This window comes from Drosophila biarmipes, chromosome 2L, assembly GCF_025231255.1.
Source record: "Drosophila biarmipes strain raj3 chromosome 2L, RU_DBia_V1.1, whole genome shotgun sequence".
Classification (NCBI taxonomy): Eukaryota; Metazoa; Arthropoda; class Insecta; order Diptera; family Drosophilidae; genus Drosophila; species Drosophila biarmipes.
The window spans coordinates 14,567,131-14,594,015 of record NC_066612.1 but is presented as its reverse complement, the minus strand read 5'-3'; the positions used below and the strand labels follow the sequence as shown (position 1 = coordinate 14,594,015).

At 44.6% G+C, this 26,885-nt stretch overlaps 4 protein-coding genes across 6 annotated transcripts; 2 read left to right on the top strand and 2 right to left on the bottom strand.

Annotated features, from left to right (window-relative positions):
* The first annotated feature begins 182 nt into the window (after positions 1-182).
* Positions 183-17,613, top strand: LOC108033782 (SUN domain-containing ossification factor). Of its 3 annotated transcripts, none has more exons than XM_017108384.3 (6): positions 183-504; positions 571-1,134; positions 12,447-12,655; positions 12,790-14,771; positions 15,599-16,298; positions 16,356-17,613. In XM_017108384.3, the coding sequence occupies exons 1-6, from the start codon at positions 452-454 to the stop codon at positions 17,114-17,116; spliced, it is 4,269 nt and encodes a 1,422-aa protein (XP_016963873.1). In that variant the 5' UTR covers positions 183-451; the 3' UTR covers positions 17,117-17,613. The 3 variants fall into 3 exon arrangements, with proteins under 3 accessions (XP_016963873.1, XP_016963874.1, XP_050741553.1); XM_050885596.1 differs by lacking the exons at positions 183-504; positions 571-1,134 and adding exons at positions 12,204-12,252; positions 12,331-12,352; XM_017108385.3 differs by lacking the exons at positions 183-504; positions 571-1,134 and adding an exon at positions 12,189-12,352.
* LOC108033783 (eEF1A lysine and N-terminal methyltransferase homolog) lies at positions 17,551-20,263 on the bottom strand. The gene is made up of 8 exons (XM_017108386.3): positions 20,103-20,263; positions 19,886-20,008; positions 19,536-19,772; positions 19,264-19,471; positions 18,575-19,193; positions 18,322-18,514; positions 18,118-18,257; positions 17,551-18,055 (listed from the first exon to the last, which is right to left on the bottom strand). Exons 1-8 carry the CDS (start codon positions 20,192-20,194, stop codon positions 17,646-17,648), a joined length of 2,022 nt encoding a protein of 673 aa, XP_016963875.1. The 5' UTR covers positions 20,195-20,263; the 3' UTR covers positions 17,551-17,645.
* A 259-nt stretch (positions 20,264-20,522) lies between these two features.
* LOC108033941 (protein brunelleschi) lies at positions 20,523-25,950 on the top strand. The gene is made up of 10 exons (XM_017108625.3): positions 20,523-21,099; positions 21,168-21,932; positions 21,988-22,841; positions 22,896-23,139; positions 23,194-23,747; positions 23,802-24,286; positions 24,350-24,543; positions 24,609-24,800; positions 24,854-25,061; positions 25,143-25,950. Exons 1-10 carry the CDS (start codon positions 20,901-20,903, stop codon positions 25,411-25,413), a joined length of 3,966 nt encoding a protein of 1,321 aa, XP_016964114.1. The 5' UTR covers positions 20,523-20,900; the 3' UTR covers positions 25,414-25,950.
* On the bottom strand, positions 25,803-26,792 carry LOC108033942 (uncharacterized). The gene is made up of 2 exons (XM_017108627.2): positions 26,479-26,792; positions 25,803-26,163 (listed from the first exon to the last, which is right to left on the bottom strand). Exons 1-2 carry the CDS (start codon positions 26,689-26,691, stop codon positions 25,975-25,977), a joined length of 402 nt encoding a protein of 133 aa, XP_016964116.1. The 5' UTR covers positions 26,692-26,792; the 3' UTR covers positions 25,803-25,974.
* Between the last annotated feature and the right edge of the window lie 93 nt (positions 26,793-26,885).

The window sequence follows — 26,885 nt, the reverse complement described above, 5'->3', positions numbered from 1 at the left end:
AAAACTCTCCTCTAATTCTTTTTTTAATTTCACTAACTTATAAATAAAAAACAATTTCCTGCTTACCAGTGTAACTGATGGAAGTCGTGACCTGCCGATTACTGTCACTGCTTCCACCGATAGCTGCTACTTCGATAGCCCGCCTATCGCTTGGCCGGGCCATCATTAGTTTTTTGTTGTTTTACGTGCGCGTTGACATTTTTGCAGCGCTTTTAATTTATTATTATTATTTAAAGTTACAAATTAAGGAGTAGGATGCGTGTTGGTCCCTAGATTGGGTTCGAGCGCCGCAAAAACGTTGCCTATCCCCACGAGACCCATGACTAAAGCGCTGGAGGGACGGTATACGTATTTTTTGGAGACGGTCTGCCTCGTCAGTTGCAAAAATAGTTGAATAGTAAAAGCCAATAAGGCATTAGCCGCGGCTAAGTTAAGTTAGAGCGCCCAAACGATGCACATGCGACTGCACTTAGTGCGCTTTATGTACATAAATCTGCTGCTAAGGTGAGGAAATCAAGTGACTGTATAAGGAGAGTTTTCCAAGTGGTTTTTCGGTTTTTCCGATTGCAGCTGCTGTTTCTGGTTGTACGACAATGTGGCAGCTGCAGATGCACAAACGCAAAGCAGCGATGGCGATTCGGGCTCGTCTGCGGGAACCACGGATGCGGCCCGGAAGACCCACTTAAGCACGGAAGAACCGGCGGCGCCTCCAAAACCGGATCCTCCGCCCCCGCCACTCGACGACGGAGCTGGCGTTCCATGGCCCGCTCTAGATGGTGGAGAACCCATCCCTTCGGCAGCCTCCGCGGAGTCCCCGTCTGGCACTCGGCCAATATCCGGGGACACGTCAGTGCCCGAGGAGGAACGGCCCACGTTAGCCGCACTTCACCGTGCAAGTAGCCGTAGTGAATACGTTAGTGAATTCGATTTAGCCGCTGATGGTGACGCCCCCTCATCCACCGCCCAAGTGCCAAATAATCAATTAAATTATAATAGCCGTAATAGTGCCGGGAAAGTGCATAGTTTTAGTGAATCGCAGCAATTAGAGCAACCAAAGGAATTGGAGGAAGAGGAGGAGGAGGTAATACAATCGCCGCAGCTGGAGCAGCAACAACAAACGCAGGCGGAAGAAAGGTGAGTGGTTTATTGATCCTACAGTCGCGGGCGACGTTATAGTGGTTCAAGGCTGTGGTGGAAAAAAATCCGAGATTTTCGGGATGCTTTTCCTCTACTAATGGTTTGGGTCTTACTTGATTTCGTTTAAAAATAAAATTATTATTATTTTAATCTTGTCAGTTTAAATTGTATTGCTGAAGTACTACCCATTATGTATTTCCCCGAGAATGTTTAGGGTTTATAATATTTTTACCACTGCCGTTTTGTATAAATACCTATGCACTTGACTTAGAAACGACTGGTTTGTACTGATAAGTTCTTGTGACCCACTGACGTGCCTTTCAATTGGTGTTCCCAGGGGAAGTATGCGTTTCCCGCTGGCGCAATTTCAGTTATCAATACGAAAGTATTTTCCAATCGACGTGACTTATTTGCTTGAACTTGAACATGAATAAAACATGAGGGCTACAACAAAAGCAAATTTTAATTTAGTTGCCGAAGTCCAGAACAGAGGAAAAAAACTGAGGAAAAGAGATATAAGGGCAGATAAAAAAGATAGCAAGAGGTTGTTTGTGACTGAAATACAACCCCCTTTTTTTCTTACTTCTTTTTAAACTCAAACTGGATTTTCATTCTGAAATGTTGGTTTTTATGCGAAATTGTTGTGGTTTGTTTTGCAAAATGTTATTCAATCTGAACAAAATTTCATTCAACTTTAGGTTTGAAATACGAGTCTGAAGAGCTAATTGCTTTTAATATTTGTAACACATTGAAGAAAACAGATTAAGTTCCTAGGCGTTGGCCTTCATCTACAATTCGTGCTGTTATCAGCTGTACTAAACCCATTCGCTTATGGTATAGGGGCTCTTCTGCTTCCCGGCCAAACCCTATCAGCACCCCGGGTTTGTTGTTGTCACGTCTTGAAGTTGCGGGCACGATTTGAGTTCGTTCACATGCTTCCCCTGCAGCCCATCGACATCTGGGTGAGATCAAAGATGCCTTTCACTCACTTGCTCGCTGGCAAGGTCACCGCTGAATGTTTTGCTGGGGGTTTGCTTTTGTTTCCTATAAATAGCACTGTCCAATAGTACGATTATCGATGGGCCATATGATACCTTCCACCAGCTACGAGTGGCGTCATGCTCACTTGTGAATTTTGTTATTTTCCCAGGCATTTCCCAGAGTTCTGTTTGCCTTACTTGCACGCGACACCGCCACGTCGTTAATGCACTTACGATTGCTGATAATCGTTTGCTCGCAGGCCGCAGGGTGCATGTATTACTCGTACGCCGTACACAGCAGAGCAGCACATAGTATACAAGCCACATGCACATGCATTTGTTTACGTTTCATTGATAGAGTTCTACCCCAGCAACTTGATATTGATTAAGTGCAGTAATGCCTTCCACTACGTAACTGGGGTTTATTTATAGACGTTTTCTTGGCGCCTCTAGGCAATCTTATCTTGTCCTGGATTTCAGCGGTTCTCTTTTGGTTTACACGCATTCTCATCGTTAGGCGGGCAAATATGAACTTGACTTGGAAATGTGTTAACTATTATGTTTACCGAAGTAATTACAGTTTGGTACTGACCATTTCTGGAATGTTTTCCCTTAAAAATAGTAGAGATTTTCCGTCTAAATTAGCTGATTATTTGAAATTAATTGCCGACATGAAATAATTTAACTTATGTAACTGCCTTCCATTTCTAGAAATTCCTTTCGCCGATTTAAGTGCTCATATAGCCCTGGGGTTATTAGGTTTTAGCAGTTAAACGGACATGTGGTAAAGTATTTTAAATAATAACTCATTCGCGGGCATTTCGTAACCGGGGGCCAAACTATATGTGAATTATATTCGAAACTGTCTCTGTCCAGACGTGATCGCCCAGTGCCCGAACCCAGCGCCATTTCCATGCCATTCCACACCATGCCACACCGATTCCGATCCAGCGTAGCTGCAACTGCAGCTCCAGAGCTCCGGCGATCACCCACGCGTTGTCTTGTCACAATGCCTTTTGCCGGTAATTTGCTTTACAGTTTTTCAATTTATTTTCCCCCGCCGCCTCTCGGCGTGAGTGTACTTTCTAAATGCCTCCTCCGTCAGTCAGTCTGGGCCTATCTACTGGTGGCCGGCCATTTCATTCATCCCAAAAAGTAGAAAAAGTCCAGAGCTACGGTTTACGATTCGCAGGCACTGTGGGTGCCACAAGTTCCTCGGGAAACTGAGATAAGACCAGAGCCACCTGTTTTAATTTGAAATATAAATACTATTTATAATACTATATTTATACCATTATATTCTACTATCTGAAGACACATTTTATTTTAAGAGTTCTTTAAAAATTCCATTGCCGTAACCTAAAGTAGTTATAAAAGAGCTTCATATAACTAGGCCGAAAAATGAGAAACCCATTACAAGGACGTTCTAAAGATACTTATAAATGCAATACCAAATTAAGTTGTAAACAATGATTGTAGAATTTGAACCCTAGCTTCTTTTGGATCTTTAATCTTATAAACACCGGACTTCAGTTCACTCCGCACCACTACGAGGTATCAAGTCGGCAACTTTTATTCGCAGATCCTTTAAAGGCTTCGCCGAACACATTTCCATATCGTTTGCGACTTGATTTTAGTGCGCTGCTTTATCGAGGGTGGTAAAAGTGTTAAATGGGATCGAATCAGAGCTGGCTTCGATTTGGTGTCATGTTTGTGTCTGGCTGGCCCCGTAAATGGCTTTATCAGTACGAAATTTACTTTCATTTTTTGCATTTTCCGCGAACAGTTTTCGCCACCGACTCCTGACAGACATAAATAAAATTTTCCAGCCGCGTCGGTAGCACGCAGCCGACAGAATCAAAATCCATTTTGGCCTTCCAGACACCTCACACATTTGCTGGCAGAGGCCAAAGACTGTTTGTATAGTAGTTGGTGTGTAGTATCCAAGTATCCAAGTATCTGGCAGGTGATCGGCGAGCGAATCTTTCGCCGGCCGGGGACTTACTTTCACTTTCGATGCAAAGGACTCTCTAAAGAGATTTTACAGTTTGGGCTTTCAAATGCATCATGATCTTGTTTAGCGTAATCAAACTTGGCAAAAGCCATTATCATGTGTGTACGTACAATAAAGCGCAGTTGCACAGGGAGAAAAACCTCACGATCGATTGGAGGGCCTACGAAAATGTTAGTGTGACTGCGTTCCTATAGATTTTTAAGTAGTTAAATACTCTTATTCAACTGATTTCGAAAATATAATATTCGAATTGGTTTTTCTAAAAAAGGTTTCGATCGTTGAGCGTGCTAAAAATCTGTTTCTGATGTAAATAATGGACCTAAAATAGTATAACCGATCTAATACCAAATACTTCGTTTTAAAAGATACACCCTTCTATAAAGAACTAAAACATCTTATAACCAATTTGAATTTAAAGATAAATAAAGTAAAAAGAAAAAAGAAAATGTTTCAAAAAAAGAAATAATCTCACCACAACCCAATCCTTTATAACACTTAAACTTTAATTTTTATAAATATCAGTGCGAGACCTGCATTTTTCCGCGTGTCCCATGGACCTGCCCATAAAATTCACAGATCGTTCGCGGTTTTAAATATATTTGGTAGTATATCTCCCTCCGATCTGCTGTCAATGATCGCTCAACGATCGCCACGGACGACCCGCTCCCACGTCGGAATGGATCGGAGCGGGATGAGCGATCCTATCGCCTCGCCTCAATGTCCGAATACTTAATTGATTGTGAGCGTGCGCCCATTGACTTTCGTCAATCAATTTCGATCGCTGATCGCCAATCGCCAGGTGATCGCCGATTACTGATCTCGTCCGACTGCATTGATTAAGCCGCTGTCGTACGCCTTCACCTGTCTTTATTCGTGCACATTCCTCTCGCATTTGCCGCTCTCAGCTCTTCGTTTTTTTGTATTTTCATTCATTTATTTGGGCGCCTCTCTAATGAAAATCGGAAAACAAAAAGCTCTCGCGATCGGCTGAGAAAAGCCGGTTTCTGCCGGCATTTTCCTCTCATGTCTTGTTGCTCCCCTTGTTTTGGTCTCTTGCATTTGTTATTTGTTACTGATTATCTGGCGAAAAAGCCGGGGCGCTGGGGGCCCAGGCCCCCAGACATAGACGTAGACGTGTAGACGTTTTGGCATCGTGCGGAGTGAAAAATGTTCGAGGCGCGTAGGTGTCCAACTGGGGGGGAGTGGGTGGTGGAAATGGTGGCTGGAGTGGGGGCGGCAGGGGCAGGGGGAGGGGCAAGGCAGCTGCTGCCGCGACTTTGAGTTATTATTCAGTTTTTTGTTGTTAAACAAATTAATACGAAATTCTTCGCTGGAAACTGAGTAAACTGTTTGTTCGGTTGCACTCTGGAGGGAGGTGTATTGAGTTGTGGTAGATTTTTTACCTGTACCTGCATATTTGGGATTTTTTAATAATTGAATTGAGGAAATCAAATTATTGATTTACGTTTTTTCGTCGATTTTGGGGGCAGAGTTCCTAAATCACTTTATGATTATTTATTTGCATAACCCGACAGCTTCGCAGATACGAGCATCTACATTGCCATAAACATGGTATGCAAACTGCATAAAAACATGCACTATCTAAACCACCGATCGAGGATCCTGGCAGCAATCTTAACACAAAGTTCAATTGCTTCGCTGTGACCTAAACTCTGAACTGGAATCCACCCTCCGAGGCGCCCAGAAAGAAATCCCATAAAGTCGCCAGCTGCAATTGCAACTTTCTTTCGCAGCTTAGCGCCCCCCTCCTGATTATCCCTCCCCGCCCCGGCCACCCACTCACCTGTCTGAAGGCTCTGCCAATACTTCAACCACTTAACAACTCGTGTGTGTGCCCAGCGATTTTTGTAGTCACACTGAGAGAAGTAGTTGTAAAACGTCGCTTTTTTACCCTTTTGCAGAAGTTAATATTTATTTTTTGAGTTTTATTTGTAGAACTTAGATAAACGGTGGCAATAACATTTAGTTTTTCATTTGTGTGACTTATTTTTGTCGATATGTGTGTGTTTGTACACTCTACGTGTGGCGGCAGAGATCAAGCAGAGGTTTTTCCCTCTGTGCCTGTGAAGGATGCTGACCACTGACTTAAAATGCTGAACCCAAGGGAATGTCAAGGCAATTGTAATAATGGTTAAAAAAATACAAAAATATTTTGAAAAATATACAACTTTAGGATGTGTAAATGAAGTTAACCAATATTTCGCCCTGTGCAGAGTTTCTGTTATTGTTGCTGCTGCCGGTTGGTGTTGCATTTGCTGCTGCTGCTGCCGCTGTTGCCACGGCTCATTGTGTAAGCGCTTTGGGTTCGAAAACACTTTCGCATTACAAGTGTTTATCTTTCAATGGCGTTGCTGCGGCAAGTGCAACAGCAACCGCAATCGCAGTTGCAACTGCAACTGCTGCAGTTGGCATCGCTCAATTCAATTGACACTTTTGGCCCGCATAACCTTTTTGCCGTGCTTGCACAAAAGGAGCCAAAGCAAATTGCTGAGCGCACACGCATCAAAGACAATTGGCGGCACTGTGCCTGTGTCTTTCACCCAGGCAAATTTGATTTTATAGACCTTATTTGTTTGGCCAACAGAGCAATCTGTCTGTGCCCACGTTGCAAATTTACGATTAACAATTTCACTTTCCGTTGCACTTGCAATTATGCCTGGCTAAATATTTGCTCATATTTATTGGCCCGATGTCTCTGTCCAGCCATCGATCGCTATCGCCGGCCGTAAAATATATGACCCAGACTCTCGGGCCAGAGCAAGCATTTTATATTCATAAAGATAGTGCGAGGATATATCCCAGATATCCCCCCTTTTTGGGCCTGGCCCACGCTGCATGCTAATGGTCCTGGCTGGCCAACAGATTTAGACATAAACCTGTCACATGGCGGGGCCAAACCCCCAGACCAGCGGGCTTCCTGTGGCAAAGGGGACTGGCATCTCGGCATCGCCATCGCCATCGCCATCGAGATCGGGCATCCATTGTGGGGGCTAAAGCCGTTTCCGACACCTTTTGCCACCCAAATGCAGCTGTGCCCCCGGGCAAGGAACACAGCGCAATCCGTTCAGCCCACCGAAAATGCTTTGGGAAAACTGTCTTGGCGAAGAAAATCTATTTTCCCCCACTGCCGCTGCCACTGCCACTGCCGCCTGGCTGTGGGTGGAAAGCCTTGAGCTGCTCGCAAAATGAATATAAAATTTGAAATGACTTTCCTGATCGGTATTTTTATTGTACCAAAAAAGATATAATTATTTTATACATTTTTATGCTGCCAATCGAAATTCAGCCAATTAAGGTGACACGAAAGTTATTGGAAAGCGAGGGAATGGTTTGTTTGTGAACGTATTTATTTTTCAATTAAAAAAAAAGTAATTAATTAAATGAATTTAATTTAAGTTTATATGTTTATCAAAGGTGTAGTGTTTAAAATTTCATTATTAAATATAATACTCAATTTTGCACATTCTTCATTTTTTGAAGGGACCAAATTATATTTAATATGGTTTTTATAGTGGATCATATTTTTTCCTTTCTTCAATTGCAAGTTATCTTCATGAATAATTAGTTGGTGATCTAAAACTTCGTTTTTATTTTCTTCACTCCCAAAATTTGAATAGTTGCCGACTGGAATAGTTATGCTGCCCCAGGAAGGGGCCTTTGAAAAATGATCTGCTCACACCTGAGCGGATTTGAAGCATTGCCTCTTTTAGGGGCTTTCCTTTCTGGCCAGCAATTTGTGTTTTTTTGGAGGCAACACACACTGAGGCGTTAGTTTTTCTTTCGAGTGAAGAGGGAAGCTGTGCGACAAGTTTGCCGGCAAAATGCATCTCAACTGCAAGTGCAGGCCGATGCGAGATGATTGCGGGATGTCCATGTGGATGTGGATGTCGATGTCGATGTCTCGGTTTGGCTGAGGTAATGCTCTCTTTCCGACCATCTCTCTTTCTCTCGCCATGCACACTTATAGAGTATGCCTCTTGGAGCCCGAGCTTGTTGGCCCGATACGGCGGCTCTCCGAGATATGGCCTCAAATATATCTGCACACTTGGACCACAATTACCTAGAGCCGACTCCGTAATACGTTCAGTTCTCGTTTCGGTTTCCAGTGGTGCGATCGTGCGCTCCGCTACCTCGCCGGTGGTGCCACCTCAGCCTCATCCTCCCTTCGCTGGGTGCTTGAGATCGTGAATCGGAAGCGTATCTTTCAGATAGTGTCCTTGATATCCTTATCAACAAGCGCGCTCGCGTGTGTGTGTAGATGTGCCTGCAGTGCACTTTTTCGCAAGACACTTAATTTTTATTTGGAATTTTCAAGTAATTGCCGGCACAGAGAGAAAGCATAACAATATCTAGTTAAAACATATACTTATAATGTTAATAAAGGATTACTATATCATTTAAATGGTATATATTTCCATGTTCTCATGTTTTGAAATGTTTTTTCATCATCAAAGTAAAAAATATTTAATATTTGTAGGAAAGAAATGTTAGATCGTTTTTAAAAGGAACAAAGTAATTTAAGTGATTAAAAATATTTTTAAATATTATTTAAATCAATGTTAACAAAATAAAAAAAAAAATTTTAAAAAGTTGTATTTACATTTAATTGTAGATGTCAGAAAACTAAAAGATATTTTTAATATTTTTAATACACTAAACATTTGTAAATCTTTATTGAGAAAAATTTGAGTCCTTTCCTAAATAGTAAACTAAACATATTGGCTTTCATGTCCTCTGCTTTTCATAAAAATGAGTCCTTGTAGGAAACTTCCCTTAGGATAGTTTAAAACATCAAGAACCACAGCTGAGATCCTTTTCTGATTACCCCCATTAGCAGTTTAGAGTGCACAGAGCGTAATCTCAGCCCAGATTGATTTCGCACATCGATCGGGTAAATACGAATAATAGCTCTTAATTGCAATTATTTCCGCCAACACCTTCTGTTTGTCCAGTGGCAATATTGATTGTGGATTTGGCTCAGTTGGTGTTTGATCTCCCAACCGGATACCCATTAAGCTAAACTGCCACCAAATGTGTATGATTTAGTTTGCTCATCAAATCACTATTTGTAGCCACTCTGCGTTGTGCAAATTTTGATGGAAAGCAAACAGAAGTCGCAAGATTTGGGAGGAACAAATACTAGATGGTTGATCTATAATAATTGTAAGTGGCTAGGAGCACACCCACATTAGAAAATGTGTAGTTGTGATTTTGAGCGACATTTCATGTGCGTGAGGCATTTCAATGCTGTTCGAGAATAACGACAAGAGACATTATAAATATTTCAACCCCCAGACCAAAGACATAAAAGATACTTAGTGAAAAATGCAATCATAATTAAGATTCGTTTTCATAGTTTTGTTTTGCTTCGACTTCAGACGAGTGTGGTTCTGGGTTAACCTACAAACACGTGCTTGAAAGTAGGTTTGATAATTAGCAATGATTAGGTTCTTAACAGTCGTTTAGATGTGTTTGAACAAATCGAAAAAATCGTAAAAATAACAATTTGTATATATTTTTTAACAAATATTTAAATTGCTCTATAAAGTGTGTGAAACGAGCGTACCTCTATACGAGCTGCGCCCATAAAAAATTTTCACTTTTCACCCCTCGTCAAAAACTGAGGCAATTTTCACATCGTTGCTGGAATATGTGGCATTTATTAATTTATTCAAAATTCAGCCGAAAAGAAAAGCCAGAAATTCCTGACAAACGTGTAGACAAGTTGGCGCAAAAAAAAAGGAAAATATCAAGAAAACGCAACTGCCGGAACGGCCAGGTTAACCCAAAATGCCTTACATGGGTTGACTTACTGCCCAGGCAGACAGTTTGAATACTTTACTTTGCGCCGAGCCTCAGACAAGTCATAAATATGTGCGTATATATATTCATAGCCAGCTGGGGAGTTTTCCTTCTTGGGACCTGGGATTTTCGGAGGATTGTGGGCGTTGTTGGCACGACTCGTGGCGCAGACCAATAATTATTATAGAATACCCGAGTATTAGAAGTTAATTTACATATGCTGGCCTGGCAGAAGTGGGAAGTGTACCACCCTGCTTTAAGCTGGCGAATTGGACACATTTTACACCTTGGTTTAGCACCTATTTGATACACTTTTCCTTTAAGCTGGGAGAAAGAGGAACTAACAGTTGCCAATTTCGGTTAATTAGTTTGGGACCTTTAAACGAACAAAATGGAAAGAGTAAACTGCTCTTGTTCATGATGTAATAAAAATGCATACAAATGTGCGCTAATTGTTGCATGTCGCCCCTCAAAAGGGCCTTTTTCTCACCTTTTTCGAAGCACTTTGCATCGTGAGGCTTTGAGAGATTCGAGGTGGGCCAATCCACTCAAAAGCTGAGCTTTTTGTTCCCAGCTGTCGTCTCATGTTTCCGGCTTGTCGGACTGAAGATCATATGAAGATGGTGCCGAGGCGTCTTGTAAATGCATCTCCGAAAACACGTTTGAGACAAATATGTCTAAACTATCTCATAAATGCATTTTCCTCTTATGATTTTGTAAAATATTTGTATTTTAAAAGTTGTTAACAAATAATAAATGCGAAAGATACTTATATCGCCCATCAACATTTTTTATTTGCTTAGGTCAGTTACATATCTTTTTTTAAATGCTTCATTTGTTGTTTTTTGATTATGTCAAACGCGCGTTGAAATTGTTGAAATAATTTATTGTACTCGAGTAGTTTGTGTTTGTTTTATTTTTTGGCATTACCCTTGTTAATGTTATGGATTGATTCGTTGGCGAAGTGTTTGTTATGATTGTAGTACTTACTTAACTTACACATAATAAATTTGTTATTTAGAAACTAAAATTCACGTAAACCCTTAGGAAAATGGGCATTATTATAACAGACTTGGCAAACATTTTCGCTTTGGATATATCTTTAATCTGGATCTTAAACCACATTTTATTCCTCTGACGGAAATGGAATAACCCAAGAAGGGGGAGAAAATATCTGATTGCGACTTAATCTCGTGCATAAAGAAGCAGGAAATCCACATGTAGAAGCGTTTTATATGCGACAATAGAGCCGCAGCCATGACATAATAATATGTGCCACAATTAATATATGTATGTTCTATATGCACAAAGGAAAACGCATCAGGTTATTATTCAGGCACCCGTAGAGTCGCAATTAAATGTACGAATTGTTGAAAGCGGTCAGTGACCAAGAAATTAAACATTGAGATGACAGATATTTTTTTTCATATCTACCAAAAATAATTGCGCCTATCGCGTTCTCAACTTGACATAATTTGATCAATTTATTTATAGACTGTCAACGCCCCCGCAAAATTCTCTTAAATCCGAATTTTGACACAGTTTCTATTTTCACGCACATTTCCTTGAATGGCATATATAATGTGCACAGTACTATTCAGTCTGCTTAATTAGTTTTATGGCTTTTACATTTGCCAAGTCAGATCTCTTTTGACACAAGCGTCTTAAAATCATTTTTACACAAAAATTCAACATAATTGCAAAATTGCCAAATATATATTTCTGCAAAATGACAAAGTTGAGAAATAAGTTTTCTATTTATAATTTGTTTGTTTTAAAATGTAAAAACAAAATAGCAGCTCGCAAATTTCCCAGAATTGGTTACTAAAATGTTCTCAGTAAGTTCGATTGTTATCACGACTGCACTTCAAAAATGTATCATTCTCCGAATGATGTCTGGGTTTTTACCGCCCCCTTTAAAGTTTTTGTCACAGCTGCTGCGAGTTCGCTCGTGAAAAAAAAGTAAAAACAAAACGTTCTCATTGTGAGCTCGAATATTCGTTTCCATATTTACATACTTTGCACCTCCGCCGTCGGTCGGGTTTATTATGGCTTGCTCCAGATATTTGCTTCTCGGCAATCAGCTGGTTAAGATTCCAACGTGGCTCTTAGGTCTCAGCTCGGTTCTCACTTGCTGTGCGGATACAGGCTAGTGATGTATTAAATCTATAGCAGGGTCACAGCTGTGGTTATTTGATCAACCAATACCTACCTAATCCAATTATCACCTGCACTTAGAGCCCCAAAATTTAAGTGTAAGAAAAATGCTGCTACAATTCGTTAAGAAGTTCATTTGTTGTGAGTTGAAAAAGCTGAAAACAAACCTGACCATGTTTCTAATATTCTTCTGGATTATATGGTTCTCGCAAATAATAGCCATATCAACGGTGTTCATGAGGTGGGATATTAAATGTACTCAACAGCCTTTTTACATACGCAAGCTCAGAGATTTGTATTTATATACATTTACTAATTTCACAATTCTTTCGTAGCTTTCCAGAGATCATTACGGAGCTGCCAACTGTCACAATTACAGAGCTGCCCCTGGATCGCGTAAGGAACAGCTTGGAATCGGTGATCCTGGACGACTCCCAGGTTACGCCGGGCAACCACAGCGATGAGGAGCAACACCAACAGCAGCAATCTCATCAGGATCAGCCCAAGAAGGCACTTGAGGCCGACAAGGAAGTGCCCCAAAAGGGTAAGAAAACTATTCTAAAGTAAAGCTTATATTAAAAATATTTAAATTTAGTGATTTTCAAAAATATAAATATTTTTAAAACGCTATAAAGTGTTTTGCCCATATATTTATAGATACTTATTGGCTTATTTCAGATGAGCAAATGCCGAAGATAAATGATCCCGGAGGAGGCGTCGAACTAGATGGAGCAGCCGCTCAGGAAGCAACGCCAGCAGGTGAAAGCAATGCGATCAGCGAGGAGCTGCAGCCTACAGGAGGATCTTCTGGATCACATGCATCCAATGAGACAGAGGCCACAGCTAACCTGACGAACGCCAACGAGGAGGTCCCCATGCCTGTTTTCTCCGAATGGGCGCAAAAGCAAATGGAGGCTGAGGCCAGCCGAGAGCAGGCCATGGAGTTGGAGCAGCAGGTGGTGAATAACTCTGCCCAGCGTAAGAATAACACGGGATCGTCGGGTGGAAAGCCGCCGTCGCTAATGCTGCGGTCCAAGAACTACGCCTCGCCGGATTGCGGAGCCAAGATCATCGCGCACAATTCCGAGTCCAAGCACACGGAGGCCGTGCTCACCACATCCAGGGATGAGTATATGCTGAGCATTTGCGAAAGTCGGATTTGGTTCGTCGTAGAGCTGTGTGAGGCTATTCAGGCCCAGAAGGTGGATGTGGCCAACTATGAGCTCTTCAGTTCGTCCCCCAAAAACTTTACGGTGGCCGTGTCAAAGCGATTCCCCTCCCGGGATTGGAGCAATGTGGGACGCTTTGCGGCAGAAGACAAACGAACGATCCAGACCTTCGACCTGCACCCGCACTTATTTGGAAAGTTTGTGCGCGTTGAGATCACCTCGCACTATAACAACGAGCACTTTTGTCCACTCTCGCTATTCCGAGTGTTCGGCACCTCCGAATACGAGGCTTTTGAGACGGAAATTCGGCCCAGCGATGACCTAGACGATTTCTACGATGATTATGGAGCCCAAGAACAGAAGGCAGCCGTGGGCAGTGGTGGCAACATCTTTCAAAGCGCCTCGGATGCGGTGATGCAGATTGTCAAGAAGGCAGCCGAGGTGCTGGTTAAGCCCACAAAGGCTCTGAAATGGTCAGCGGAATCGCTGCTCTGCCAAACGCCTGCATTTGAGGCGTACAGCTGCAATGAATGTAATAGCACTTTGGTGGAGAGGATCAACAGCATGCTGTCCTGCCAGATTCAGCAGCTGCAAGTCCTGCTTAGTCTCACTCGTTTGAGGTCAGATCTTCTCCGGAGTCGCGTGTGCCAGGAGGATTTCGGCATAAGTCTAATGGGCTCACAGTTCTCTAGTAAAATGGGCAAGGAACAGAGCTATTTTCTGACCATGCTGCCAGCGGAACATGTTGGAGCTATGTGTAAACTGATCCAGGCGGAGCAGAATGTAACTGATCAACAGCAAATCAAAGCACCGCCGATAAAGCAACAGGTCAGCTCACCGGAGAAACTGAAGGATAATGCAACAGTTTTGGGAGTTCGTCAAGACTGTGAGAACAACGAAGGAATCCCAACAAGAAGGGCCCCTGAGAAGGAGCCTTCAACGCCCAGTTTGGAGGTTGTGGTGCCCGAGTCCAGCCAGGAAGTGCCTTCAGCGGAGGACCAGTCGTCGACGTCCAGTGAAACAATTTCTACCACGAACTCTACGCCAGCTGATGTGAATATATTCAATGTGCCAGCGGATTCCGAGGAAGTGGTGCCAAAATTGAAGCTCCCTTTGGAGCCAAGTCTGTCAACAACTTTGGAGGCCAGCGATGTTGAGACCTCCACCAACGCACCAAGCCCCACTGTGCCTTCGTCCTCCAGTGAAGCTTCACTGGCCGGAGATCTGGCCATTGAGGAAGGAAATCCGGCTAATTGGGAAAGCATTGACAGTCTACTGACCACCACGGTGGCTTCGATAACTGCTGGGGGTGGAGCGGCCGCCGCTGCAGCAGCTGTGGTGAACGGAAACGGAAATCTGGGTATGACAGGCGTCACTGGAGCAGCTGGAGCAGCTGGATCAGCCACGGCACCCGGTGTGAATCTGCAGCAGAAACTGACGAATGGCCCCCAGTCGGAGAGTGTGTTCATCAGACTCTCCAACCGCATAAAGGTGAGTGTCACAGGCTCCCCCTTCCTAGAGTTTCCGCCCATTTGTGTGCGTCATCAGTTGGCGTAGAGAAAAATACAAAAACAAACAAACAAGTATTAGGCAGCCACCCACGTAGGAAAAAGCGGAGGGCAGTAGAAGCCAAGAGTTAAATTATACTCTTGCAGGGTCTCATGAAATTATATTTGGAACCGGTCCTAACAGAATTATTCATTAAAGGGAATTATAATGTTGCCTTGTTGCTTCCTTTTTAAAAATCACACATAAGTTACAGGATCTTATCAAGGGTATCTGTACAAATCAAAGCTCCCATAGTAGCGTGTGCCCTGTTGTTTAAAATAAGGTAGCATTTAAAAGCAACGAGGATCTGTCTAAGCCACATAAGGGTATCCCATAGTCGAATTCCTGCACGCCAATCTTTCTTTGACTTGTTTATAGCCAACTTGCGTGCCGGCTGCTCATTACAAGTGGCAGCCACTTCCCGTTTTGGACTCCGCCCAAGGATTGTGTAGTGGTTCATCCTTGTAACAGTTCTGCCAGCCAATTGGCTACCTTGGCGACCGACGTCATCAATATACATATGCGAATCCATTGAAAACAATACCCAGCTACACAAAGAAAAATTGCCATAATTTTGAATAATTTAGTAGAAAACAATTGGATTCGATATATTGAAATATAATATTATCGAAGTGCTATTTGCCCGAAAATGTGTGTTTATAGATTAATATTCAGATTTAAATAGTTGCTTTCGTTACGTATTTCTCACGGTGTTCCACCCACAAAATTGCTAACGGCCGGCGCTGAATTACGCATTCTGTCTTCCACAGGCGCTCGAACGGAACATGTCGCTGTCAGGACAGTACCTGGAGGAGCTCTCTCGGCGCTACAAGAAGCAGGTGGAGGAGCTGCAGCAAACATTGACGCAGCAAACGCTGACGGTGCGTCAGCTGGAGGATCAGAGCCGGCGGTATGTGGAGCAGGAGCAGCTGTACCAGCAGCAGAGCGCGGAGCTGGCCGGCGAGGTGAGGGCGCTGTCGTACCAGGTGCAGGCCTGCATCCTGGTCATCATTATTGTGGGCACCTGCATCTTTCTGATGCTCGTCCTTGGCACCGTCTACTATCGCAAGTTGCGGCGCCAGCAGCAGCAGCTGATAAAGAAGGATCAGCCGGGTAATCCACCTGCGGTTACCAAAACCAAGCTGGATCGCCGCAAGTCCTACGAACAGATGCCGAATCAAACAACGCCCAAGCAACGACGGCCCAGCGAGGAGGCCATGCTCATTCTGAAGGAGTGCGGGGACACTATTTTGCAGGAGCAGAATCATCCAAACAGGCAGCGCAAGATTTCCGTTTGCTATGGTAGCAACAATAATATTGCCGCCAATATGCTAAGTGCCACCACAAACGGCGGTTCCAATGTCCGCAGTTCCCTGCACAGGCGCAAGGGAGCCAAGCACTCCTGGCACAACAGTCTGGATACGACGGAGCCATGCTGCGGCGAGCAAACGGACAAGTTCTTCGATGTGGGTGAGTACTAGAAAACCTCGATCAAAGCAAAATGTAAACAAATATTCCACATTTCAGACACCCTCAGAAGCATAAAGCAAAGCTCTGGCAAGGCGGGAAAAAAGAAATCCCAGCAGCTGCAACAGCTGGCTCTAAAGCGACAGGAATCCGCGCCAGCTAGCTTCACGCAGGATCTGCTAGCAGAAGAACCGGCCACGCAAAGCGACTTCGATGAGAGCCTGATGCTGGACAATGATGATCTGGCCAACTTTATACCCACAAGCGATTTGGCCTACAACGAATTCATGCCCGAGGGACCATCTGGCTACCAGATACTGGACACAGTAGACGGGAAGACAGAGAAGGAGCAGGGTACAAAGAAGTCGCGACGCCTGTCCTCGCCAGCGTTCTTCAAGTCGCCATTTAGCAAGAGCAAAAACAAGGGCTACGGCTTCAATGGCATCAAGAACAGCCACTCGGTCCACGAGCCCACGTCCTGGGAGTGGTACCGCCTGAAGCGCAGCGAGAAGCACCAGCAGCAACAACAGGCGAAGCTGGCCAGCAAGAGCATGCCCAGCGCCAGTTTAGACAGCTCGTCACTGTCGGAGGTCAATTTTCCCCTGAACGCTAGCACCGCCATGCAGAATTCCTTCCGGATACTGGGCGAGGCCATTCTGTCCTCCGGGGAGGGACGGATCACCCCGAATGGGAATGGCAATGCCACGTCCGGTGGTCTGGCGAGCAGCAGCAGTGGGAGTGGTGGTAGCACCACCTCATCCACAACCAAGAAGAAGCAACGCGCCCTAAACAACCTTTTTCGGAAGGCTTTTGATTTTTAACTAGAACCCAGTGTTTTCATTTAGTTAACATTTTTACATCAGCGTATATTGTAACTATTATGAGAGATTCGGATAGAACCTGCTGGGTTTTGCATTCGATAAATTGTTTGTACAAACGAATTGTTATTTTTTGAGGATTTTGGAGATGCCCGAGAAGTGAAGATGAAAGTGAGAGTTCCTTTTGTGTTGCAGTGAAATGCAAATGACTGTTAAGCGAAAAACAACAAATTTAAGTATAGTACTTATATATTTTGTAGTGTGCTTCATTGCGTAGTCTAAACCAGCCTAGGTTAATTGTGTACGTATATTCCAAGCCTCGTAATTCTTGCTATATTCGCCCGTTCCCACGATTATGTACTTTAAGTGATGAACGAAACATTTGCAAATTATTGCCACACATTTAGTTTGTTATTCCTAGCAATTTCTACATAAAATTAGTTAATAGAATAGTCTTTATTTATAACTAAATACAAATAACATTTATTTAAAAACTTAAATCGTCTTTGCTAATGGTTCTAGTTTAAAAAGGTTATATTTTTAACTCGCTGAGGAACTCTGCTACCTCCAGGGCATCCTCACTGGCTAGTTTTGTTTCCTTGACGGCACTGTTCAATCCTCGGCCAGCGGTGCCCATGCTTTTCTTCCACTGCTCGACAGTTTTGTACTTTTCATCGTTGGCACAGTATATAATCTCGTTGATATCTTCGTCTAATTTGTAGCTGCACACAGCGGGGAAGACTTTGTGCAGATTGTCGAGGGCTTCGGTGCGAAGGCTTTCATCGCGGCACACAAGATTGAGCATGAAGAGACCTTTGGGCCCTATGATCTCCTTGATGTGCAGCAGGATTTTATTGGCCAAGAAACTTTGTGGCGGACAACTCATTCCCAAGCTGAGATCCTTGCTGTCAACATCGAACAACACAGCGTCGAAATGGATATCTGGGAATGATAAAAAAAAATCCATTACAAAATGTAAAGGAACCCAAATCGTTGGTTCTTGCCTTCATTGCGACAGCGCTCCACAAAATCCAGGCCATCATCAATAACCACATGGAAACGTTTGTCCTGCTTGAGCTCGAAATACTGCTCGGCCACTTCCAACATAATAGGATCGATTTCAACGGCCGTAATTCTAGCTTGACTGGAAAGAAAATTAATAAAGGTTGGGTATTTTATAGATAAATAAAAAAATAACATGAACCTACGGTAAAGCGGCGTGAAGAAAGCTACAAAGGCCACCGCCTCCCAAGCCAATGACCAGGACATCTTTCTCCACATCCTTCTTGGGATTTTGCAATGTGGTGGCCAATTGAACACCCACGGACATGTACAAATGATGCTGGCAGGCCAAGTAGCCGAAGTCAATCTTCTTACGCTCCTTCTTGCCTTTAATTTTGACTAAATTTAAACGTAAGAGTTAATAAAATGGTAGTAAAATATAATTTTAAGTAAACATACTTGTTTTGACCAAGGCTTCCGACTGCACGACAAACTGATTGCTAAGGAATATAAGGCGTCGCAGGGTTTTGCCGTTCGCCTCCACTTCCTCAATGCGAAAGTCTCCGGATATCTTTGAGAACCCACAAATAAGAGTCTCTCTTTTGCCCACGTCGGATCCGAGAGATAAGTACGGTATTTGCTCATTCAGACCAGCCGGCGACAGGTTCTTTATGCTGTCGGCCAGCTCCGTTTTAACTTCGTCCAAGGTACTATAAACTTGATCACGATGAAGGGTAACCACAGCCAGTCGCTGGAAGTTGGCGGAGTCCTGGAGCTTTTTCCTTCCAACAGGCGTGGCAAAAAGCCACTCCACCTCTCTTCCCTGAGGAACAATAAACGCCGCATACTTGCCCAGCCCTCTAGCTGGTGGCTTATCCAATATGTAGATTGTATAGCGAGGGGTTTGATCCGAGGGTCGGTGCAGATCCATTATCACCTCATTGTGGCCAGCTATGTTGGATCTAGCCAAGCCGTTGCAAACCAAAGCGGCCTTTTGTACTGAGGAAACTGCGTTGTTTAGTTCGGAGACTGCGGTGAATCTCTGCATCTTATCGTTGCCAAAACCAAACTCCAGGATCTGCAAGTAAATAGAAAGGAATCAAGTTTATATTATAAAAATAAAGACAGAATTTTGCAGGGCTTCTTACGGGCATCGGAAGACTCTTAAACTTGGTGGCAACGACTACGAAAACTGGCAGTGTCAAGGCATCATCGGCATTTTTCTCCTTGTTGGCCTGTTCCACTCCCAGGCAGTGGACTATTCTCAACATGCAATTGTGTTTGGGCAGGAACTCCAGCAGGAAGTTGAGGATGTGCTCTTGCAGCAGTGAGATGCCCACATATCGACCACCATTGCTGTTATATAAAAAAATTTAACAAATTAAGATGCACTAGATATTAGAAGAAATGTATTTCCCACCGCATGGTCCTCAATATCTCCTTGAAATAGTTCTCCACTACAAGTCTTGTTTCGGGGGTATCGTCCACAAACAGAGCATCCAGTGTTCCCTTGTCCAAGGCCACTGAGAAGCTATCATCTGAGAAGGTCATAGCCGTAGCATCCATTTGCAGGAACTTCATATCAGGACGTGTTTTGGCATTCAGCTCCAACATTTTCTTCACTGCGATGGGTGAGATATCAATGTTTGTGATCTCCCTGAGGGGAACACATTTAAGATTATTTAATAGATTTATAAAAAGCTTAAAATTCTTCTTATTAACTTAGGTATGTTTGGCGATCATTAAGCAAATATTTTAGGAAATCCTTACCGAAAACCCGAGTCGTACATATCCATACTCAGCTTCGAGTTACCGCATCCCAGCATCAGGATCTTGTCAACCGGCTTGATATATTTATGGATCTGATCGCACAACTCCAGATACTCGCCATACCTTGCAAAATAAATTAATATTAGTTGAGCAAAAACACATGTTGCTTTAATGTTTCCCCAGATGTCCCAAAAACGTAAATGCCACAAATGCATACCACTCGAAGGCCTTTTCACCCCGCTTCTTGAAGAACTCGTTCCAGTAGTCGGTCTGCGCGAACTCCTCGCGGGTTTTGGGTAGTAAATTCATTGTATCAATAACAATAAAAAGGATGCAAAAAATAAACAATAAAGCGGCAAAATGTGATTGTTGAGAGCATTGCCATTCACTAATTTCTGCAACATCAGTGTGACCGGAGTCCGAAAATATCGGATTAAATTTATATATTCATTATATTAGAAACACAAATATTCAATAATCGTTAATATAAATTAAGGATAATAAATAAATGATTAATTTAATTTTTAAAGGTAATATATACTTGCAATTGTTTCACTTCAGTACGTTTGCCAACACTGCAACTAAATTAGTGTGCCCCTGCAAACCCTCAATCTGTGCGATGTGCCATTCACAGCGACTAGTCGACAGGCACTGATTGGACAATTTCTTCGCCAAAGCAAACTTCCAAAAGGTTTTCTGCGCTCAAAACTCCATTTACATAACGATTTCTCAGGATTTTTGGGATCCTACGAGCCCGCAGCACCGCCCTCCATGTGGAACTGCCCAGTGGATTAGAAAGCAAGTCCAGAAAGCAGGCGAAAAGCGAGGTGAAAGCAGGCGACACTGGCCACGAAAAGGGGGAGGAGGCGGTTCCTCTGAAGAAATCGAATCCAATCGGGAGCTCCAACTCTTGGCAGCGAAATGGGAAACCTCTAGAGCACTCGGCAGATGCAAAGGAAGCCGGGATCGCGATCCTCCAGACTGGGACTGGGACTCGGATTGGATTTGGGTGTAAATGCGTGCCGCCGTTGGTCTGATGCTGTCGCACGGTGGTGGTGGCGTGGAGCCAACGATGTCCCGGCCGGATTACGAGCAGAGCGCTCTGCACCACAGCTGCCTGCTGGTGCTGCTCCGTGGCGTGGGACCATCCCGCGCCCGTATCCTTCAGCGGGCTTTCGAGAAAGTGCGACGTGTCAACCACATCCGGGTGAATGGTGGGTGGTACTCCTAGTCGAACTCCCTACAAACTTCAGTCCTAAGCAACGCACCATTTCCTCCACAGATTCCTCTGGCAATCCCCGCTCCATTTGGATCCGCTTCGTTCACGATCATCCTGTGGAGCACAACGATTGGGGCGACTTTCAGACCCATCGCCGTCTGCTAGGGCTCATCACCATCGGCAAATTCGATAGCCAGACGGAGCTCAATGAGCTGTGCCGCCAGCACGAGTCTCTGAAGGTGCGCTACGGCTCCACTCTGTTCGAATCCCGTGCCATTTTCTTTGGACCCGATGAGCAGCCTTTAGAAACCATTGGCGAGGTACTAACACCTCCGCCAGCTGGTGGTCGTCGCCTGCAGGATGAGTTCACCACGCCCTCGAACTTTAAGGCGCAGGCCTTCTTCTATCGCGAACAGGATCCGTGCGCAGACCTGGAATCCCGGATTGGGGACTTTGCCAGCGCCTTGTTTTGGGTCCTGGAGTCGCGACGCTTAGAGAGATCTAGGGAGAAGGCGGACAAGGTGAGCCTGCTGCTAGCGCCCTTCGAAAAGAGAGACTTTGTGGGTCTAGATATGGAGTCTAGGAACAACAGGAAGAGATGCGTTGGCCGAGTGATGAAGAACCTCGCGGATCTGTCGCTGCAAGCCGGCCTTGTGGACGATGCCTTGAGCTTGTACCACAATGCAAATGAGACCTTAAGGTCGGTGGGTGATTCCTTGTGGGTGGGCGCCACCGAGGAGGGCCTGTGCGCCGCCTCTGCCATGCTGTTGTATCCGCAAATGCGCGAGATCGAGACACTGCACAGAAACTCTTCGCTCCAGGAGGCGGGTGAGTAGTTAATAGCCATTTTAATATGCTCTACTAAACCTCTTTTCTTTTCCAGGCACCTCCCCCTTGAAAAACACTCCTGAAAAGTGGCGTGCTAGTGATGCTACCAAGAAGATCAGCGCCAATGATGCCACTGCGAACAATGTGGACTCCATCCATCATCAGCAGCAGCAGCGCATGACCTCCAACTCATCTTCCTGCTCATCAGTATCTTCCCTGGTGACGACAGCCACCAACTCCTCCGCCTCGGACACGCCGACCACGTCGTCTTCTTCCACTTCGACGATATCGGCGGCACCGATTCCGGGACACCAAAGAAACGGCGATCTTCCGGGGAACATACTCAAGCCGGAAGAGATTACCAACTACTATCGCAAGGCCATTATTAACTACAGCAAATACAGACACGCAGCCACCATTGAAACTGAGGCTGCTTTGAAGGCCTCGCGGATTTGCATCGAGCAGAATCGACCCCTGGATGTGGCCATGTTCCTGCAAAACATCCTGTACATCAACCTGAGCATGAGCGAAGCGGAGCGAGTAAAGAGATTTGAGATCATTACGGAGCTGTACCAGCAAATTGGATATCAGAGAAAGGCGGCATTTTTCCAACGACTCGCTGCGCTGAAGCACGTGCAGCAGGGCAGCCAAGCGCCGGACTGGAATCAAAGCTATCGCCTCATGTTGGGCAGCTTTACGGGATATCTTCTCTGCCTGGATCCGTTGGAGGTATTGGAGAATGCTGCCGGCTGGCCGGCGTTGCAGATCGATCTGGTCCAGACCCTCATAACGGCCGCCCGGCGATTGGGACAATCCGCTCTAGCCACAAGGCACATGACCTTCCTCCTGCAAACACAGTGGGATAACATGTCACCCACGGAACAAAGCGAAATGGCTGTGCAACTACAGGTGACATAACTCAATTAATATGAAGGATGAAGATGTAATTGTTATTTCTTACAGAATTTAAGCGCCCAGTGCGAGGGCTCTCCTGTCCCCTTGGTGCTGGAGAATGGCACTGTGATACCACCGGCAAATCTCACGGATCTGCCCTACTGTATAGATTTTCAAGTTAAAGATCTGCCCGCTCATTTACGACCGCAGAGAATAAAGGTGGCCAAGGCGGATAGTGGGCCATTTCTGTTCACGCCAATACACTTCAACTCGGTCGACAGAAGAGACAAGAAAAAGGACAAAAATAAAATAGGTAAGCTAGCACGGTAAAGGCGGTATTTTATTTACCGAATTCCATGTTTTTCAGCTTTCCAGTGGGTGCAAAACGATCTTAGTGAGGTGACCGTGCGCCTGCGCAATCCTCTTCCCTTTGAGCTGGCCGTAACGGACATGAGATTGCTGACGAACGGTGTGGTATTCGAGTCTCTGCCCCAGACCATTGTCCTCCAGCCACATGTACCCACATACGTGGCACTTCACGGGACGCCCATCGAGACGGGGCAGCTCGACCTGCAGGGCTACAGCACTCACACTCTTGGCGTGAAGTCAAACTGCCGGCTGAAACATATGCGTGGGCGAAGCTTTCCGCCCAACTACCTGGTGGATGTGATCCCCGCTCTTCCTAGGATATCTGTAAAAACTTCGCTGCCCCAGACAGCCACGTTTAGCAACATGAACAGTGATATCGTTGTGACCTCCGCCAGCCTGACTCTGTACAATGGAGAATCGTCTAGCTGTACGATTACAATTACTAATGAGAGCGCCACGCTACCGTTGGAGCACCTGGAGGTTAACATCAATTCCAATGTGGAGCAGGAGCTGCAGAAAAAAATATTCAGCATAGATGAAGAAGCTTTAAAGGTGAGATTTATGGCGTTAATAAGAGTTCGCAGCTAAATGGTTCCTTTTTTGTAGGCCAAGCTGCCTGTGCCTCCGCAGGGATCCATTGAAATTATTGTGGATGTGTATGCCGAAGCGGACTTCGTTTGTCCGCAGCCACCAGCTTCGGTGCATTCCAGCGCTGTTGCCGGGGATTACGGAGCGGCGTCTTTAACACACTACTCCAACGCATCCACCTCCGGGCACGCCAGCTTACCCTCCAGAGTTGGTTCGCCGCAACATCGTCGACACGAGCCGCAGAATTCCAGTTTCCGATCGACCTTTTCAGGCGGTCAACCGTCGCTGGCTGCTCTGAGCCTGCAGCCTGGCGTCGGGGGAGGAGCAGGACCCTCCAGTTTGGGATCGCAATATTCGCAGCACATAGAGGCACAAGTGCGATTAAAGTACTCCGGCGGAGAGGCTCTGACAGCGGGCTACTGCCGCCAGTGTGCGGTTTCTTTTAATCTAGAACTGCTGCCCAGCGCACAGATAACTAGCTGGGATGTTCTGCCCGCTGAGGTGTAAGTGGAAATCTCATTGATTTAAATAGCAATTATTTCTTACATTAATTATTTAATCTGCAGAGCCTCCCAATTTTACCTAGTACTTGACATTTCCAACCTTACCGCTCAAGAGATGTCGCTCAACTATACAGACACCAAGAATATACTCATCGAGGCCAAAGAGAGCTGCCGCGTGCCCATACCGGTGGATCGCTGCTCCCTGGAGCAAGTGGTAGCCGCCCGGGCAGCCGAGGTAGCTGAGAATCTGGAGAGGGGTACGGCTATTTATGCGGCTATATAATTTTTGGTCACTTTATAATAACAATTCTCTGCCGATTAGAACTCTGCTTTCGGACGCAGCTCCTGTCGTTTAATGATGCCCTGAGCAAGCTCTGCTCAAGTCACATAGCGGAACGGGTGAAAATTAATTGGCTGCTGACGGGAACAGACATTCAGGGAATCGCCTCCCTGCGAGGGATAGTTCTCTCCCAGTCTATGGTGGATTTGACAGCGGTTTCGCCTTTGGAGTGGGGTAAGTCGTTTGTGTTTATCGATTTCGTCATAATGATTTTATTTTGCTTTTAGCCATCAGCTTCCGGGATACACCTGTGCAGCCGCACAGCGAGATTGTGTGCACAGTGGGCCAGCATTCGCATCTAAGCATTCAGCTGGCGAATCAATCCCTGCAGCCGCTCAGGAACTTGGTGCTAAGCATCAAGTTTTATCAGGATTACCTGAACGGAATGGAGAATTACAATCTGGAGACACGCGTGGCCATTTCAGGGCCAAATAGGTGAGCGAAGAACTAACAAATAAACATACGTCTTATTATCTATTCCTGAATTTGACTTAAATCCCATTTACAACCCCTTAGAATTGCAATTCCCATACTGGAGAAGCAGGAGCAGAAACAGCACACTTGCTCTGTGATATTCTTCACACCCGGAAGATTCAAGGCGAGCATAGAGTGCACTAGTAATCCGCAGAAACCATCGGAGCAGCAGGCGTCTCTGCTAAGCCGATCCTGTCCTGCGGAATCCGAAAATGTGGCACAGTCGGTTATGTTCTCCTCCAGCTACGATGAGCAGCAGGTTCATGTGTGGAAATTCATTCCGCCCATCGAAGTGACCGTCGTGGAGCAGTGAAATGTTGAATGTCGCTAGTTTAATTTCGTTATAAAGTTTCTGTATGTATTGTGTATACACCAAACTCCCCGCGTACCCGTTAAATAGTTTGATTTCCCCGCTCTGTTATACCCAAAAATTCGAAAAGCAATTGTTTGTAAAAAGCTAAACTAGATACAATATATTACGCATACCACTGTATATAATTAAGCTCAAACACACATCATATATAATGTACCCTAAGCTTGATAGAGAAAATGGCCATAACATAAATCTTGTAGAGCATATAGCCCATGCCTGTAACACATATGCGTATTTAAACAAGCGTTACGCCGTGGTGTATTTATATAGATAGCAAATGTTCCGCGCACTCAAAGCCACGCCAAGCATTATACATTTTGATAACAAACTCGTATTTACAACATATTTTTATACAATTACGGGGGCAATACACATGTATCATTATTAACTACAAATTAAGATTGTTGCTAAAGAAATTATGCCAATGAAATGTGTGAGTAACTGTAGTGTAAACGCAATAAACTCTATTTGACGAAACTTGTGGCTTGCTTTGCACTTCTCTCATCCCAGTCTTCGTATCTCGTCCATGGTGAATCCGTTGCGTTTGAGCATAATGCAGGAGAGCACGTACACGTAGTAGCTTCCCGGGATGAAGGTCAGTGCCCCGATGATGCCTAGCGCCCACACGCGATCCGATCGCTCCCGGCTCGTATCCGTCAGCCAGTTCAGGGTGGCGAAGGCGATGCAGATCTGGAAACAAAGAAGTCGGTTATTTCTTGTGCCATGATGGTACCACGAGAATGTGGATACTAATGGGTGTTCAATCAGTTAAAGATGTGGTCAAAAAAGGTTATAAGTATTGTGCTTAATAAGATAATGCATACCTTTTGCTCAGCTATGTGGTGCAAAATAAAAGAAATTAAATTTTAAATTTTAAATAAAATTTTAAAATAATAACAAAATAAATATGACTTTTATTAAATTACACAAATTTAATTTAAGACTCATGAGTGATTAAAATTATTTTATTGATGAAAAATCAGAATACGAACTAGTTTCACTTACGATGCCACCGATAAAAAGCAATATGATGATCACAATGGTTTTCCAGGGAACTGGACCTGGCACCGGCGGCTCTACCCACTGTTCGTTGACGAATCCATCTGTCTCGCACTGGGACTCCACCACCTTGACGTACTCCCCAGAGGCTGCTGGCGGAGCACTTCCACCCCCCGCGTTTAGACGGAGGCGCGAGTCCGTTTTGGTGGGCAGCTGCATATTTGGTCTACTGGCCGATCTTGACCGGGTGCGAATGGAACACTAAACAAAAATTTAGCGGCGACTCAGACATTTCAATGTTATCAGAAAAACAGCTGGGAGAGCTGCCAACCTGGGAAAATAGGCAAGTACAGTAAGCCCCAAATAAGTGAAAGTTCAAAGAAGTTTTGTAGAATATAAATAATATATTATAT